This window comes from Protopterus annectens, chromosome 3.part0, assembly GCF_019279795.1.
Source record: "Protopterus annectens isolate FY-2018-M chromosome 3.part0, PAN1.0, whole genome shotgun sequence".
Classification (NCBI taxonomy): domain Eukaryota; kingdom Metazoa; phylum Chordata; order Ceratodontiformes; family Protopteridae; genus Protopterus; species Protopterus annectens.
Genome location: NC_056731.1, coordinates 1,152,922,403 through 1,152,941,590, shown reverse-complemented (window position 1 = coordinate 1,152,941,590; position 19,188 = coordinate 1,152,922,403). Strand labels below are relative to the sequence as shown.

General features: G+C 45.2%; 1 protein-coding gene across 3 annotated transcripts in view; it reads right to left on the bottom strand.

Annotated features, from left to right (window-relative positions):
* Nucleotides 1-1,334: 1,334 nt before the first annotated feature.
* The window catches only part of CCHR3.PART0H8orf88 (chromosome chr3.part0 C8orf88 homolog), a 1,151,988-nt gene continuing 1,134,134 nt past the window's right edge, over nucleotides 1,335-19,188 (bottom strand). For all 3 annotated transcript variants that reach the window (XM_044065382.1, XM_044065379.1, XM_044065380.1), the window contains one exon: nucleotides 1,335-2,659. Coding sequence is in view for 1 of the 3 variants with exons in the window: in XM_044065379.1 (XP_043921314.1) it covers nucleotides 2,510-2,659 (150 nt within the window). In the remaining 2 variants the exon portion in view is untranslated. The remainder of the gene's footprint in view (nucleotides 2,660-19,188) is intronic.

Sequence of the window (19,188 nt, the reverse complement as noted above, 5' to 3'; positions counted from 1 at the left end):
AACAGCCCAGCTTGGAAAGTTAAGGCCCACAAAAAGGGCATGCTTTGTGCATGAAGCTCATGGAGACACAACCTCATGCCGGGCATATGGTGTACGTCTGTAATCCTAGCATCCTGGGAGGCTGAGGTTGCTGGATGGAATCACATTGTACGTTAGAGACCATGCTTCCTGGGAAAAGGATGTAAAAAGTAACTCCCCGAAGGATGACTTCCCTTTGGACTGGACTGTGGGCTGCTTAATGCGAATGGTTTAAGCTGTTTTTTTAAGGTAGCAAAACCAGAGCAGCCAGAACAATTAGCGGTGAGTGTTGTGTATGTGTGGTATGAATGGACCTCAGAGACTGGCCACCCTGATGTGGTATAGAGGTTTGTTGCAGTGAATCACTGCTACTAAATGCCAGTTAACAGTGACCGTGGACATCTCGGACAACATTTTGGCAGGATAGCATGGGTGTATTAGGGGGGGTGGTAGTAGTACAAATTAAAAAATGTCTACATCCCAGTTGCTAAAAAACACTTTTGTTAAAGATCTTTAAACACACACAATCTAAACAGGGACAGAAAAGGTAGAGGGAGGAATAAAATAACCCAAAGGGCTTCTTATCAAAAAAGCCAGAACAAGTTGGGTCTTCTCAGAGATTCTTCTCTTCAAGTAGCATTAGAAAAAAGGTGCTGCTGTCTGTGGTTGTGAAGGACTATCCTGCTCTTGCAGCAGATCTTCACATACACACACATACAGAGGGAGGAGTTTGAAGCTCTGAGAGACTGCCACAGATAGGGTAGTAGGGCAGTACAAACCAAGAGTGTAGCCAGGCATACACTGTACTCTAGTCTTTTTTTCTCAGCATGTTAAAAACGCTGGGGCTTCATCAAGCCATATTATGTCTATAACCATCTAAACCAATGCCTCTGACACTGTGGTGTGCTTACAGACAGGACTGCAAATCTGAAAACAATACATCTAACAGTTTTTGATTGGGCAGCTGAAAATGTTACACACATTAAGTCTGTGCGTTTTTTTTTTGGGGGGAGGGTTCAACTGCCTGAGTGATGCGACCATTTTTAAATGACAGGTGGGTTGGAAGGCAAAAATTAGCATTTTTCAGCACAAAGGTTCATTCACTGACTACACCCCTGCTACAACCCAAATGCCAGTAAGGCAGTCTGTTTTATGAACATCCTTAGATAAGCATAAGTACTGGCAAATGAGTCAAGAAGGCACAAAAGAAAAACCTTCCTTCTAAACCTAAAACACTAAGGAGAAAATAATTTCCTGCTAGTAATGACAAACTCAATTCATGTGACATTTAAATACAAGAAAATATACAACAAAAAGCTGTTTCAAATGGATTTTTATTAAAAATTGAAGACTGGAAGTCAGAAAAGAAAAAGATTATTTTTGCACTTTTGAAAGTTACACTGAAACCAAATGAAAGAAAAAGTTCTGCTTAAGAGAACTAAGCTAACTCTCACAGACTGTCCAACGTCATAAACAGGAATGATAAACCTAATCTGGAAAAGTCCCAAAAATAAAAACTACTATCCATTGCAAACTGAGTATCACATTATAACATAATCACATTGGAAAAGGCTGAGGATTGAGAATTCAGGATTCCTAAATTTCAACTCTACGAAATCTGGACTGCAGTGATGCAAATTTACCCAATATCACTGTTCATGCTATAATAAGAATGCAGTAATCTCATACTGTAAATCAGTCATTTGTGTTACGGTCTCTTAACCTGGTCATTAAAAATCTATTAGTGTGTTAACACTACAGTAGTGTGAGCAATTCACAAAGCTGGCATGGTAATAGCTTGTAATTCAAATTACTTTAATACAAGCAAGACTTGTTTGGAACTCCAAAGTGTCACCCCTGCATTCATTTTTCTTCATCTTAAAATATCTTAACCTAAACCAGAGGAAGACAACATTCTTGGAACTTCCTAAACAATGATGTCATGAAAACAAGGCTGCAATCCAAATTTTACCTTAAAGAGGCTATGAAGTCTGCACACATGCATAATCATTTGCATGCTTCTGTTTTAAGCACACACTTATTACTGTCATATTGCCGAAAGATTTTTTTTCTGTAATTCTACACTGCAAGAAAATTGCACTACATGCTGTTTTACATATATAATACAATATATTAATTTTTTTAAGCATACATGCCCCCTACCTGCAAATCAGGTAGGCTACAAATGGGCTAATATAACAGTCACTGTAATGTTACATTAAAGAGTGTGAACCATAAGGCACTGAAGCTAACAGGCACATTCATACAGCAGTCATAGAAAATACAGTAAATTAAACCAGAACCTTCTGGTTTACATTTTTCTTTACTGATGTCTTATTACACTGGTTATACTCAGGATGAAGATAGAAGTATGAAGAAATTCAAAGACAGTTAATGTGGAACACTGCAGTTGTCAAAGAAAGTGATTATCACAAGTACTCAGTTTATCACTTTGTTAGAAAAGCAAAGGTCTAAGTCCTGTAAAACTTATCTACACAGTACTAATTAGGACAAAGAAAAAATAATGCAAAATAAACATTTGCACATTAAGGTATATTATGCAGCAATACAGTGTTGTACTGTTTAAAGCAGGCAAACAGTAGTCTTGAGTGCTCACATCACTGCCATGGAGGATATATTTCTAAAGAAAAAAAAAAGGGTTATTTTACAGGTATGCCTTTCCATATCAGAAATGGACTCAGTAAGTTCAGTGAAAAGCAACTCACCGTAACAGCAGTTCTTTTAGGAAAGCATGCTACTTGCTGCATCACACTACTAGGATTGTGTATAGTACTGCTGCTCAGCTGGTGACAAACTTCATTCATGCCCTTAATGGCACATTGTGCCTCACTCCATTATCTATAGTATCACTCGTAGGAGAACCTTACTGCTTACACTGATGCCAATGCCCCCTCCAGTTACTTTATTTTTTTTTTTTGCATACTACAGGTTTCCTTTTGCTGGCTAGGTGGATCCCACTAAGCAAACTGCCTGTTTCCATGAAAGAATTTTACAGACTAAAGTGAAATCTCTGCAGGACTCTGAGAACATTTCCTGTTCTTACAGGGAAGAAGGAAGGGGACAAACTGCCAATGCAGTCACAAACGGTGAAAGACCAATGAAAAGAAGCTACAGATCAATCACGAAAGAGAAAAAAATCATTAACTTAAGTTACAAATAATGCAGTGTGCAATGTGCATCAAGGCTATAATTGGTACAAAAAGTGGACAATGAAACCTAATTTGTTGAAGAGAAGTAGATCTCAACAGGAGGGCAAAGGCTATGTTACTAATAGAAACTGAACCAAATACCAGACATACATGTACCAGGTTATGGCCCGGGACATTAAGTGGCTTAAATACCAGAAAGACATGCACTAACTGCTTGAAAGATGTTGCCTGACAGACTATGGGGAAAGGCAGTTATACACACATTCACACATGTACACTTTCTGATGAACTTATTTAATGACTGTTAAATGAGACAGCACAGATACAATAAGGTTACATTTCAGCCACTACTTAAAAACACAGCGAAGTGCAAAACATACAATGTACAGTCACAAGATTAGACATTACAAGGAATAACAGCAAAATGCAACAAAAAAGAAGGCAGCAATACACAAAATTAAAAAAACATTTAACTATCAGTACTACATACAAAAAAACACAAAAAAATCAGGCATTACCTGGTGTAACAAAGTGCCTAGTAGTCTTAAATGACAAGCAATTACATTATAGTAGTGACCGGATTTGCTTTGGATTTATATAGGACTGCATGAGAAATAAAGTTGATTTAGTAAATTACAGTAAATACAGAGATGAACACTGTACACGTCAATGAAACATAAGTACAAACAAAACAGAACCACAGTACTTATGAGTTAGAGAACGCCAACTTGTACAAAATAACTACAAAAGGAGCTACAGAAATAATTTAATGGCTAGTGAGAAGATACCAACATGAAAAGAGAGGGATGCAAAAACAAGTGAGAGACCAAAAGATGGTATTAACACACTATCCCTTAAAGTTTGCACAGTACTGGAATAATTTAATGCAACTGGCGGGTCAAAGAAAGAAAGCAGCCTTTCCGTTAGGTGAGAAACAAGCTTAGTTCTAGATTCCTTAAAATCAAGAAGTTATCTACTCACCATAACGTTTGATGTATGTAGTCCATCTTGCCTCACATTCTTACCCGTGGGTTCGGAGCCACTCCGCCATACTCTAGCTCGAAGTCTTCAACTGGCTCGTGGCTAAGAGGTATCCCATGCTGCACTGCTCCCTTTCCCCAGATCTTGTTTGCTGCAAGCTAAGGCAATCACACCCCACACACACAACACATAGAAGAATCAGCCCAACAACAAAAGAAGTACTGAAACCAAAACTAACCTAGGTCCCTCCAGGAGGGGGAAGGCGGGAGGGTAAGTAAGAATGTGAGGTGAGATGGACTACATACATCGAACGTTATGGTGAGTACATAACTTCTTGATGTTATGTAGTACAATCTCGCCTACATTCTTACCCGTGGGACAGCGTCCCCAGCACCTGAACCTTGGGTGGTTCAGTGGAAAATACTCCTGAGCACAGTGGAACCCAAAGGAAGATCTGCCTCTGGATATCAAATCCAATTTGTAGTAACTGATAAAGGTGTGAGGAGATGCCCATGTAGCCGCAGAATTAGAAGTTATGTACTCACCATAACGTTCCATCTGAGTAGGTGACTTCATTCGGATGCAACCTGTGGGTATCGGATCCGATCTCGGATCCGAGCCGGCAATTCAAAAGCTTAGGCTCCGAGCTCCTAGCTCCTCCCTCTTACCCATAATCCCTTGCCAAGCCCTGACTTACCTCAGATTGAGTTTGCCTCAAAATACTGACAACAGTACACTAAATCAGCATAAATACTCTCTCTAAAAAGGTCAGGGGATGGAGATGGTTGATCCGAATGAAGTCACCTACTCAGATGGAACGTTATGGTGAGTACATAACTTCTAAATCTGAAGTAGGCAGACTTCATTCGTCTGCAACCGGTGGGACAGAGTCCCTAGCTACCTGAATCTTGGCGTCATGGAAGGATGTTCCGAGCACCGCTGAGCCAAAGGATGCTCTTCCTCTAGAAACAACATCCACCTTGTAATGAGAAATAAAAGTATGAGGCGAGGCCCAAGTAGCTGCCGCGCAGATATCATCCAATGAAACACGGGACTTAAAGGCGGCTGACGTAGAAACTGCCCTAGTAGAATGAGCCGTAACCCTCTGAGGAGCAGGTCTGCCTGAAGTGTCATATGCCTGCAGAATACAATTAGCAATCCATTTAGATAGAGTGACTTTAGATACTGTTTTACCCAGAGCAAATTTAGCAAAGGAGACGAACAGCTGATCTGATTTCCTGTGGCCAGCTGTTCTGTTAATATAAAAACGTAATTGTCTATGAACATCCAAGGAATGCAATTTGTATTCTCCTTTGTTTGAGTACTTGGGAAAAATACCGCAAATTGATTGACTGGTTAATATTGGATTCAGAAGAGACCTTCGGAAGAAAAGATGGATTGGTCCTGAGGCACACCCTATCAGGGAAGAAAGAAAGATAAGGCGGTTTGACACACAGAGCCTGAAGCTCAGACACCCTTCTGGCTGAAGTGATAGCTACCAGAAAGGCAGTCTTCCAGGAAAGGTATTTTAAATCAGAAGAAGCTGCAGGCTCGAAGGGAGGAGCAGTAAGGGCCTGCAGGACTAAAGACAAGTCCCAAGGCGGTACAACCTCCTTGACTGGAGGCCTTAACAAAAACTCCTTTGAGAAATGTTTTGCATAATTTCGTCATAAGGGAGCTGTGTCCTGACCAATGTGATTATGCGTGATAGCAGCCAGTTGTATCTTAATCGTGGAAGAACTAGCTCCTTGATGAAAGAGGTCTGTTAGAAAATCCAGCACCGCTGACATAGGTGCTGAGAAAGGATCCAAAGTTCTCTGCCCTGCCCATATAGAGAATCTCTTCCATTTACTCCGATAAACCTGTCTGGTGGAAGGTTTATGAGCAGCCACTAAAATGGCCTTGACCGTGAAGAGATACCGAGTCCTAATTAAGGTTGGAACTGGAGCAGCCAAGCTGTCAACTTCAGGGTCCGCAGATTGGGAACTGACATTCCCAGAGGGTGAGAGATGAGATCCGAAATTGGATCCAGAATCCATGGTGGATTGATTTTGTGAGACCATACAAAGGGGAACCAAGGTTGTCGAGGCCAGAATGGGGCAATGAGAATCATTCTGCTCCCCAAACTGTTGGCTTTCTGCAGAAGCCTCTGCATCAGAGAAAGTGGAGGGTAGGCATAAAGGAGACCGAGGCCAAGCATGCACCAGAGCATCCTCGAACTCCCCTGGTGGGGAAGCAGAGCAAGAAATTGTCGATTTGGCGCTTGAGGGAGTGGCAAAAGATCGCAACAGGGTTGCCCCCAAACGGCAAAAATCTTCTTCGCTACTTGAGGATTGAGGGACCACCGTGTGGAGAAAGGATAGTGCGACTGAGCTTGTCCGCAAGGATGTTGGACTTTCCCGAATGTGCGCTGCTACCAGAAAGCGCTTGGTGGAAATTGCCCATTCCCAGACTCTCATGGCCTCGACAAAGGGGGTAAGACCTGGTTCCTCCCTGCTTGTTGATATACCAGACTACCGACATGTTGTCTGTCTGTATCGCAATAGTCCCTGAAGGAAGAACGTGGTGAAGTGCTTGCAACGCTAGGAGCACCGCCTCATTTCCAGGACATTTATATGCAATGACGCCTCTGTGGGATTCCACGTGCCTTGGACAATCTTTCCCGCAGAATGCCCCCACCCGAGGCAAGAAGCGCCCGTGGTCACTGTGGCTCGGGAAATGCAGCAAAAGGTCTCATGCCAGGGCTCCGGAGAAAGAAGCCACCAAAGAATGGAGTCCCTGCACGCTCTGCTGACCGCAATCGGAGCGCTAGAGACGAACAAAGAGGGGACCACTGAACTTGAAGGGTCCATTGAAGAACCCGCATGCAAACGGGCATGAATGAGAAGCGGATAGCTGCCGCCATAGAACCTAGTGCCCTCAGGACCAAGCTGCAGTTGGAGATGGTTGCAGGATCGCTGTCACATGACACTTCAGGCTGGCGATACGGTCTGGGGTGAGGAAGGCTCGCATTGATCTGGTGTCTAGTCTTCCTCCTATGAAATCTATAATTTGAGTGGGATTCAGAAAAGATTTCTCCCAGTTGATCGTGATGCCCAGCCTTGGTGCTAGTTGAAGAAAGTAATCCCTGGCTGAGCACAGAAGATGCCTTGATGATGCCGCCAGGAGCCAGTCGTCCAGGTACGGAAAGACCTGTAATCCCTGGAGCCTCAGGTGGGCCGCTACCACCGCTAGCACCTTGGTAAACACCCTGGGGGCTGAGGTGAGACCAAAGGGGAGGACCCTGAACTGATAATGACTGGCTCCCAGCCGGAAGCGAAGAAACCTCCTGGATCGTCTGTCCATCCGAATGTGGTAGCACGATCCTTGAGGTCTATGGAACACATCCAGTCGTTCTCCCTCAAGAGGGGAGTATAGATTGCAGGGTGACCATCCGAACTTTTGCTTGGTTACTGACAGGTTCAACTGGGAAAGGTCTAAGATTGGTCTTAAGTCCCCATCTTCTTTGGCACCAAAAGAACCTGGAGTAAAACCCTAATCCGGTTTGATCTGGGGACGCTGGATGGTTTTTCTAGCAGCTGCTCGATTTCGATAGCTGCCTCCCTTTGGTCGGGTGGAACATCTGGGAGGCTGCAGATTTGGGAATCTTGAATAGGGGTATTGAATATCCTCTGGATATAACTCAAGCACCCAACTGTCTGTTGTTATGGACTCCCAAGAAGTCAGGTGCATCGAAACCGCCCGACTGCCTTCAGAGACGGACAGCCGGGCAACCCTTCAGGGCTGCTGCGGGTCTCTCAGAGAAGGGTTCTCTGGACCCAAAGTTGCCAGGAGCCCCCTGCCTCTGGCACGACGACCTCCCGTCCTCCTCTGCCACGGAAGGACTGGTTATCCGGAGCAGGTTGGGACTGCTGCGACTTCGAACCACATCTTCTTCTGTCCCTTTGGTTCTTAGAGAAGGACCTCTGGGGAGCTGAGAAGCGGACTCCGACGGCAGACAGCGCCTTCCGTCCTTTCGCCTGGACTAATGTCTCAACAGTCTTGCCAAACAAGGCAGAACCATCGAAAGGCATTCGCAGGTCGCTTTGAAGGGCTCTGCAAAATCACAATGGCGGAGCCAGGCCTGTCGCCTCATGACTAGGCCTGCTCAGCTGGCTCTAGTGGCTCCCTCAGTAGCATGAGACAGTAGCCGCATAGATGTATTGGAAACTGATCTGAGAGTGGCCATTCGGGTGGAGTAAACCTGTTTATCCTCACTCGAGATGGACTCCGGGAGATGCAGCGTATTCTTTAATCAGATCCCGCTGCATCCTAATGACATGTGCCATGTAGTTCAGCGCTCTCAAGGAGAAGGTTGCTGAACTAAAAACTCGCTTCCCAATGCGATCCATCGAACGGGACTCCTTGCCCGGAGGATGCACGGAGGGACTCTCCTGGGCCAATTCCTCGTGGCTGCAGCCATCATCATGGCATCTACTGGGGACCCTTACTCCAGTGGGTGCGGTCTGATGGAGGAGAAAGAATGCAGTCCGGCGCTTAGGGATAGGCTCAATGGTGTCCGGATCCTTCCACGCCTGATGGAGATAAGATCCACCAGGGGTCAGCAGGAGGGGACACCCAAGAGGTAGAAGGCCCGAATGCCTCCAAGAACACAGACTCGTCCAAGAAGCCTTGGGGCAGACCCCCTGATCCTTAACATCTCCATGATGTCTCCAAATGAGACGCCCTCAGGGGTGACCTAGGGGAGCCTTCCCTTCATCCAAGTCCGTGTCTTCAGTGACGGACTCAGGGAGTCCATGTGCCTCCTCTGCACTTACGCCCGAGGTACTTCATCGGGGCTGTCCGAGGAGTACTCTTCAGCAGTTGGATGTTCCAAGGGAACCACTTGGGACATCGAGGCGGGCTGTCCCTGGGACCGGCTGGTGGGGCCTGGCCCAACTGCAATGGAGTGCGGATGGAGCCGTGGCAGGGACCGGGGTCCGGATGTCCTCGACAGTGCCCTTTCCACTACGCCGAAAGCTGAGGGGAGCCAGCTTCTAAGCCCCGAGAGCCGACTCACCTCGGATCCGACGACGGATCGGAGTCGGAGCCAAACCGCCGGATCCGAGACCAGTGTGCTCCGACCTGGACGGAGCCGAAGACACACCAGCTCCTCGGATCCGAGGCTCGCCTCGCTCGAGAGGTCGGGTCCGGCACCGGCACTCAAGGGATGGGACGGATCCGAGGTGCGCTGACCCATCGGATCCGACCCACCCCGGATCCAAATCTGCACGGCGCACAGCTCCAACCCGTGGTATGGGTCGGAGAAGGAGCCAGGGGCGAAAGGGGTCAAGCCCCTCCCGGATGGGGGCTAGGAGCACTCCCATTTGCATTTGGGCCTGGATGAATTTCCTCATCATCCGTCCATATCAGCTTCGGCCATAGAAAAGGTTGATCTAGAGGAGGCCACCCAAGCGGACCTAGAGAGCCTCGGTGACCTCCTGAAGGGTTAGCTCCTCCTCCTCGGGTCCAGGAGAGAACCGAGGGAGTGGAGCCGAGGAGGAGGAAAGCTAGAAGGCACAGGGGAGGCCCGCTTAGAAGGAGGAGCCGAACTAGAAGTTTCGCCTCCTTGTGGTGCTTCTCCTGTGCCTCTCCTTCTGTCTTTCCTAGAGGAATCCTTCCTCCGCAACTTTGAGGGCGGTTGAGTCCCAGCCGGAGGGGAGAACTCACAGCAACAGGTTGCTGAGTGGAGGGCAGAGGCCAAGCGGTATCTGGGGTAAAAGACCCGCCAGCACCAACTTCACCTCCGCTCCTCAGTTCGGGGTTGAACCCTGCACAAATGGTACAACCAGATGACAGGTGTTCAACCCCAAATATTTCAAGATCGAGTGTGGCCATCTGCTGGGGATAGCTTATGGCCACACTCGGTACATTTGAAAACACAGCCTTATGGGCTTCAGACATAGTAACCCTAAGGCCTAACACACAACACACACAAACACTACGCAAAACCCGATAAATTTAAACAAAAAGAGAGAGGAAAGCCTAAACACACTCAACACTAACTGAAACAAGAAAGAAATTAAAGATTTTGAAAACTTTTTTAGTCAAAAATTAACTCTTATCTTTCACCAACGCCAGGAGCTCTGGAATTCCGTAGCTACTTGAAAAGCGGCAAACGAAATCTGGGGTCAGTCAGGGCTTGGCAAGGGATTATGGGTAAGAGGGAGGAGCTAGGAGCTCGGAGCCTAAGCTTTTGAATTGCCGGCTCGGATCCGAGATCGGATCCGATACCCACAGGTTGCAGACAAATGAAGTCTGCCTACTTCAGATCAAATATTACCCATAGACATCCTGGCCTGAAATACCGTAGAGGTAGACATTGATTGTGAAGAATGAGCCTTCACCTTAAAAGGTAATTCCTTACTGCTTGAGGCACAAATGAAGGAAATACAACTAGAGATCCATCTGGATAAGGTTACTTTAGAGACAGGAGACCGAAGTCTATTGTCTAAAAACGAGACAAATAGCTGATCTGATTTCCTAAGATCCTTCGTTCTATGTAAATAGAAACGCAATTGTCTATGAACATCTAGCTGGTGGAATTTGAATTCTGCCTTATTAGAAAATTCTGGAAAAAACACAGGCAGCTCAATAGACTGGTTGATGTTAATAACCGAAGCAACCTTTGGCATAAAGGAAGGATTTGGTCTGAGAGAAACCCTATCCTTGTGAAATACTAAGTAAGGAGGTCTAACTAACAAAGCTTGGGGCTCAGAGACTCGCCTAGCTGAAGTGATGGCTACCAAAAAGATTGTCTTCTATGACAAATATTTCAAGTCACAAGTAGCTGCAGGCTCAAAGGGAGACAAAGTGAGGCACTGTAGCACAAAACTGAGATCCCATGGCATTACGGGATCAAAGACTGGGGGGCCGAAGCATCATAGTGCCCTTTAAAAATGCCTTACAAAGTCTATGCGCCATTAGACTGGGTTCATTAGCGACATGAAAGGTGGAGATAGCAGCTAAATGAACCTTAATGGTTGCGGCAGCTGACCCCTGACTGAAAAGCATGGAGAGAAATTCCAGAACTGATGAAATTGGTGCAGTGTAAGGGTCAATCTGCCTTTCATGAGCCCAGATGGAGAATCTTTTCCATTTACTGGAATAAATCTTCCTAGTCGAAGGCTTATGGGAAGAAGACAGAATATGAACTACTTCCGGAGAAAAATGATGAAGCCTGACTAGTGATGGAACTGGAGTAGCAAAGCTGTCAACCGGATGGTCTGAAGAGAGGGATGGAACTGCCCTGACATATGAGTCAATAGGTCTGGCTGTGGGTCCAGAATCCAGGGGTCATCCATGAGATAGGGATGGAGAAAGGGGAACCAAATTTGACGAGGCCAGTGTGGAGCAATCAGAATCATTCTGCTTCCCAAGAATTGTGCTTTCTGAATAACCCTTGCTATCAGAGGAACAGGTGGGAAGGCATAAAGTAGACCAGAGGGCCAATCGTGAACTAGAGCGTCCCTAGGTGTGTCCCCCTGAGGGGGAATGAGGGTGTAGTAGCTGCTGCACTTGGTATTGAGGAGACTGGCAAATAGATTGCAGCAAGGCTGACCCCAGCTGTGGAAAATCTGCTCCACAACCTGCTTGTTCAGGGACCACTTGTGAGGCATCAGAATAGCTCTGCTCAACCTGTCAGCAATCACGTTGGACTTCCCCGGAATGTGCATTGCCACAAGAAAGAGTTGGGAAGACACAGCCCACTACCACACCCGAATAGCCTCTCTGCAAAGGGGATACGATTGGTTCCCCCCGTTTGTTCAGATACCATACCACCGACATGTTGTCCGAGTGGATTGCAATCGTCCCGAGAGGAAGAAAGCTCTGGAGTGCTTGCAACACTAACAGCACTGCTCTCATCTCCAAGACATTGATATGCAAATGTATCTCGTGCTCTTGCCATGTGCCTTGGACAGTCCTGCTGAGATAATACCCCCCCCCCCAATATGATAAGCAGCCATGGTCACCGTGGCAACCGGAGGAGGTGGAACGAAGGGGCTTTCCCACATTGAGATTGCTGGTCTGAAGCCACCAACGTAGAGCCTGCTTGTACTTGTCTGTAATCATAATAAGATGGGAAAGCGAAAGGTGTTGTAGGGACCACTGAGCAAAGAGCAGCCACTGAAGGAGCCTCGTGTGTAGTCTTGCAAGGGGGACTAGCATAATTGTGGCAGCCACTGTCCCTAACAATTTGAGAACCATTTTTGCCTTTACTTTTTCAGTGGAAGCAACGCGTAGACCTGTTGTTGCAAAACCTGAATTCTTTCTTGTGGTAAGAAAGTCCTCATGAGCACGCTGTCTAACTCAGCACCTATAAAGATGACAGGCTGCAAGGGCAACAAGGCAGACTTTTCCCAGTTTAGTGTGATACCCAATCGTTGACATAGAGCAATGGTGGCGTCCCTGGTCTGTAGCAGCAGATGACTGGTGGTGGCAAACAGGAACCAGTTGTCTAGGTACAGAAACACTTGGAATTCCTGACGTCTCAAGTTAGCTGTCATCACTGCCATACATTTGGTGAACACCCTGGGGGCTGTAGTGAGACCAAAGGGCAGGGCTCGAAACTGAAAATGACTGGCTCCCAGCTGGAAATGTAAATGACTTCTGGATGCCCTGTCCATCTTTATATGGTAGTAAGCATTCTTGAGGTCAATGGAGCACATCCATACTTCTTTCCCTAACAATGGAAGAATAGACTGTAAAATGACCATTCGGAACTTGGGACTTTTTTACATGGAGGTTCAAGTGGCTGAGATCCAAGATGGGTCTCAGGTCCCCTGCTCTTTTCGGCAACAAAAAGAATCTTGAGTAAGTCCCTAATTCGAGCTGGTCTGAGGGGACATGCTGAATGGCTCCTTTTGCTAGCAGCTTTTGAACTTCTGAAGCTGAGGAATCCCTTTGACTGGGTGGAGCATCTGGGATTCTCCTGGTTGGCGGGGGATGAGAAGAGAAGGGAATATGATATCCTCCGGAAATTATCTTTAATATCCACTCATCCTGGGTGATGCCTTGCCAGGCTTCTGGGTATAGCGAAATGCGACCCCCGACTGGCTCTGGAGAAGCGCAGTCGGGCCTCCCATCAGGAGCGCTGGTAGGAGGAACCGCAAAAGGAATTGTGGTCCCACTGGTAACGCAGGTCTCCTCTGCCTCTAGGGCGGTGTCTACCCGAGTTACCACCCCCTCCCCTGCCTCTGGAGGGGGAATCACTTTGTGCATCTTGAAAAAAACCTCTGCGGCTTTCTGAACCACATTTTCCCACCCTTCTGGCCCCTGGGGTAAGGTCTAGAAGACATGGAAAAACGGACTCCCATGGTAGACAGGCTTTTTCCTTCCTGCTCGCACCTAGTGAGAGTATCCTTCACCTTGGTTCCGAATGATGAATCATCAAATGGGGCGATGGTGAATGTAGACTTGAAGGTCTCCATGAAATTACACAGGCGCCATCCAGGAGTGCCTCCTAAGAGGGGCTCCTGAACTCGCTGCCCTACTCGCTCCGTCAGCTGCATGCGAGATCAGCCTCATGGAGGAGTTAGTAATGGAATTTAGGGCAGACAGCTGGGCATTGACCTTCTGAGTCACTGCGTCAGAAATGGTACCCTGCATAGACTCTCCAAACTCTTTTAGGAGATCTCTTTGGAGCCGTGTAAAATGTGACAAATAGTTCAGCGACCGCAGAGTAATGGCCGCTGAAGAAAACATACGCTTCCCATACCGGTCCATGGTCCTTGACTCCTTGTTAGGGGGATGGATGGTAGATGAAGTCTCAGCTAGTTCCTTCTTGGTGGCCGCTGCCACCACCATGGCATCTACTGGAACGCACTTTGTGAGAAATTCCTTGTCAGCGGGGGCAGACAGAAACTTGTTGGGTCTCCTGGGGACTGGTTCCACAGTGTCAGGGGTTTCCCACACCCTTCGACAAATAATATCCAGGAGTTCATTTATTTTATTTATTTATTTTTATTTTATTTTACATTTGTTGACCGGGATAGTCCAACTGGATGCATGTCCATTTTCAGCGGAGGCCCGGGGAGAAAAGCTCCAAGGGTAAGCAGATACAGCATTACATAATACCAGCATTACATATTACAAACAGACTACAGAGATTACATAAGTAAGCAAGTTAAACAAGTTCCACAGGTTACAGTTAATCCTGAGCTCAAATCAGGATTAAATTAAATTACACAGTAAACTGGTTAACAGATTTTTACACATTCTAGAGAGAGTTAGCCAGGCTTGATACATCGACATAGCCAGTTAAGTGACAAATGTTGTTTGAGTCTAGTTTTAAATTGACCTAAGGTGGAAAAGTAAGGTAATATCAGATGGAAGAGAGTTCCAGGATCTACTTAGAGTTTGCAAAGAGAGAATCACCGGCTGTGTTATTAATTTTGCTAGTCTGAATTAGTAGTTTGTTAGAGGATCGAAGCGGTCTAGGATTGTTATAGGGGGGTGATAATATTTTTAAGTGCAGGAGTATTGTCCGGATTAGATAGGATTTTATAGGCCATAATCAGTTGATTATACTGGATTATGATGGGTAGTTCAAGCCACCCAAGCTGATTTAGATTGATGCAATGATGTGTCCTAAAAGGCAGCCCAGTGGCAAACCTGGCAATGTGGTTGTAGCAAATTGAGAGTTTGTTAAGGGCAGTCTTGTTTAAATTTGAGAGTAGAGGGGATGCATACAGAAGGATTGAAAGAAGGTGAGAGCGAGCTATGGCAATTTTAGTTGGAGGGGTTAGGAAGGCTTTTATTCTGTAAAGTAACTCTAGTTTTTATTGATGGTTTTGATAGTTTGGTTAACATGTAGGTCAAATTTTAGATTATTGTCTATAATGACATCTAATAGTTTTATACAGGGGTCAGGGGAGATTATTGTGCCATCATTTGATTTTATGCTAAAGGTGAAAGCGGTAGACCTATGTGTTGGTGAAAATCGGACGATGTTCAGAAAGCCAGTTTTTTATTCTATTAAAGGTGGTCTGAGTAGCTGACCATAACTCTACTGGAGATGTGGCTGAGCAGATTAGAGTAGAGTCAACAGCATATTGGATACAGCTGACTTTTGGGATGACAGTATAAAGGTCATGAATGAAGATGGAGAACAGCAAGGGCCCTAGTATAGAGCCTTGTGGTACTCCAAGGGTGTTGGGTAGAAGGTTACAGAGTTTGTTCTGCCAGAGGACAGCCTGTTGTCGACCATTCAGGTAGGACTGAAACCATTGAAGGGCTCCAGTATCTAGACAGAATGTTTTCAGGGTGTTGATTAAAAGTTGGTGATCAACCATATCGAATGCCTTGGAAAGATCCAAGAGGAGGGCTGAGGATATATAATTATTGTTGCGATTATGGTTTACGGTGTTGGTAAAGGCTAGGAGGGCTGAAGTAGTGCTGTGATGAGAACGGAAGCCATGCTGAGTGTCTGCCATAAGGAGATTCTGGATTAGGTGGTGCATGAGTTGTCTATGAATACATTTTTCCATAACCTTTGCAAGTGGAGAGAGTATAGCTATTGGCCTATAACTGGAGAATTCAGTAGAGCTGCCTCCTTTGTGAAGTGGAATTACATAGGATATTTTCCAGATGGTGGGAATTTTAGCTTCTACTATGGTTTGATTGATTAGTATTGAGACGAGGCAAGCAATAGCATCAGCTGATTTTTGTAGGTACTTGGCAGGGAGTTGATCAGCAGAAAGTGCAGTGGGTTTTAATTTTTTGATCAAGGTACGGATAAGTGAAGTGGCGACTGGTTGGAAGCTGAACGCAAGTAGGTTTCTAGGGGTGCTACTTTCAGGACCAGGGGAGCTAGGAGGTAGTTGGCTAGCTAGGGCTTGAATTGTCTCAGTAAAGAATTGGTTAAAACTATCAGAAACATCTTCAGGGGTTTTTATCAATAGTAGCAGCAGAGATTGGGGTTGAAGTATGTCCAGGATGTAGTAGATTATTTAAACCTGCCCAAAACTTCTGAGGGTTATTTTGATTTACTGTCTGTAAATTACAATAGTATTGTTTTTTGTCTTGTAAAATTGATTTTTTGGTTTTGTTCCTGGATTGCCTGTATTTAATGTGATCTTGAGGGTCTTTAGAAGAACGCCATAAAGCCCATGCTTTGTTTCTAAAGGTAATTTTGAGTTTAGACTCTTTAGAAAGTCATGGCTCAGTTTTTGCCTTGGTTCTCTTTGAACGAACAGGTGCATACAAATCAAGGATCTCAAGGAATTTGTTGTTAAAGTATGCTACTGCTTCCTCTAAGGGGAGGTGTTTTAGAATAGACCAATTACATGAGTTTAGCTCTTGTTGGAATTTGGCAGGGTCAAAGTTTTTATTGTTTCTAACCTTTCTGAGTAAGGGTTGTTGGGAATTAATGGTTTTGTGCTTAATTACATATGTGAGAATGTGACCGCTTAGGCCATCAAGGAGGGTACCAGAGTTGTACAGTTGGGCGTGACTATTTATGAGTACCCAGTCAAGTATACTTTCTTTTTGGTTGGGTTTACCTATCCTGGTAGGGTGGATATAATTTGTGTAAATGCATGCATGTTAATATGGGTGGTTGGGGATTCTGAGGAACAGGTGCCCCAAGTCTATTTTAAAGTCTCCAAGTAGTAGGGTTTCTTGGGGGTAGTGACATGATAGCCAGTGCAGGATATATTCAAATGTAGATATATTGTTACCTGGGGGAATGTACATACAGATGATATTAATGCATTTATTTTTATTAAGTTGCAATTTGGTGGCAAAAATTTCTGAGTTATTAATCTGAGGTGGTTGTATTACATCTATGGTGACATTCAACTCAGATTTATAGAGTACAGCTACCCCACCCCCCTTCCTCGAAGCACGATCCAGCCTGTGTATGTTGTACCCAGGTGGTAACACTTGTCTTTAGTGTTAGGTTTTAACCAGGTTTCAGATAAACAGAGAATCTCAGGGGAGTGGACATCCAGAAGTGCATGCAATTTATGTACCTTGTTATTAATGCTTCTAATATTGAAATGACAGACTAGGAGAGAGTTAGTTGGCCTGTTAATTGTAGGTATGTAGCTTAGATTGCAAGTAGAGGGGGTATGTGTATCTGAAGTGAGTGGGCCAGGGTTGGGGTGAATATCGCCACCAAGTATTAGGTTGAGTCTATACTTGGTGATGAACTTCAGGAATTTGTTTATTAGTTTGTGGTAGTGTTTGGATCTAGAGCTAATGTGCCTGGGGTTGAGATGTTGATAGACTGAACAAGATGTTGGATAGGATCTGGTACTTTAAGTATGGTTGAAGGTGGAAGGATTTACAGCTGGGGTGATAGCATGGCCTTTTGGGACCTGAAATCCCGTGAAAAACTGGTTTTCATACAAGGTAAGGAGATATGGTGTGAACAAGAGGAGTAGTAAAGAGGAGTATATCATTATCTGTGATTCAGCTAGTGAGTTAAGGAACTGTTTTACCTGGTGATGCAACACCAGAAGATAGAGTGGTGAGGTAAAGGTACTGGAAGGGGGATGGGAGAATGCAAGATGAAAGCTAATAAGAAGTTATGTCTTACCATAACGTTCCATGTTAGTTGTCTTCTTCTAGCTTTCTTTCTTGCTGGATGGGTTCGGAGCCGATCCTCGGCTCCGACTCGGCCTATATTATAGCTCGAGAGCTATTTTTACCGGCTCGAGGCAGCCCTATACCCCACAATACCATGCGCTACCTCCCCAGATCTCGTTTGGAAGCTAAGACATAGTATCAAAAGTAATATTATAATAATAATATTATAATCCTCTTTTACGAGTACAGATTACCTGCTAGTAACACTAAGAATACCAGGAAAGACGCAACATATTGTACCTCCAGAAATGGAAGGACTCAGAACCTCGAGTCTATCCAGGCTAGGGGGCAGGAGGGAGGGACGCAAGAAAGAAGGCGAGAAGAAGACAACTAACATGGAACGTTATGGTAAGACATAACTTCTTAATGTTAAGTTGTCATTCTCGCCTTCATTCTTGCTGGATGGGACAGCGTCCCTAGCATCTTAGTCCTGGGTGGCTCAATGGAACAGACTCCTGAGTACAGTGGAACCAAAATCAGCTCTATTTCTTGAGGCTAGATCAAGCTTATAATGGGCAATAAAGGGATGTTTGGACACCCATGTAGCTGCTGCACAAATGGCATCTAGAGGTAACCTTGCTTGAAAAGCCGTTGAAGTTGATAGTGCCCTGGTTGAATGAGCTTTAGGCCTAGAGGGTAGTTTTGCCTGTGTCTCAACTCATAGACTAAGGTAATAATAGATGTCAGCCATCTGGAAAGAGTAACTTTCGATACCGGAAGCCCTTTCTTGTCTGCAGCATAAGAGAGGAAGAGCTGGTCCGACTTTCTGAATGTTTTTTCCTGTCTAGGTAATACCGTAATTGGCGATGAACTTCTAATGAATGTAATTTTTGTTCAGCTCTGTTGGTATAGTCTGGGAAAAAGATGGGCAAATCAATGGAGTGGTTTAGATTTGCTTCCGATAACACTTTTGGTAGAAAGGAAGGGTTTGTTCTGAGAGTTACCCTATCTTTATGAAAAACCAAATAGGGAGGACGGACAGACAAGGCTTGAAGTTCCGATACCCTTCTGGCAGATGTTATAGCTACTAAAAACAGCGTTTTCCAAGAAAGAAGTTTGAGGGAGCAAGAAGCTGCCGGTTCAAAAGGGGGTAGAATTAGTGAGGTTAGAACTAAATTCAAATCCCATTGTGGGGTGGATCTTTAACTGGAGGTCTGAGCAACAATATGCCCTTGAGAAAGGCTTTACAGAGTTTGTGGGACATAATATTTGCTTCTGAGAATCCAACATGAAAATTAGCAATGGCCGCTAATTGTACCCTGATAGTGGCCGATGATGACCCCGAATGAAAAAGCTCCGCCAGAAAGTCTAGAACCTCATGAATGGGTGCATGGAAAGGATCTAAGGATCTAGTTTGTGCCCAGTGTGAAAAACGCTTCCATTTACT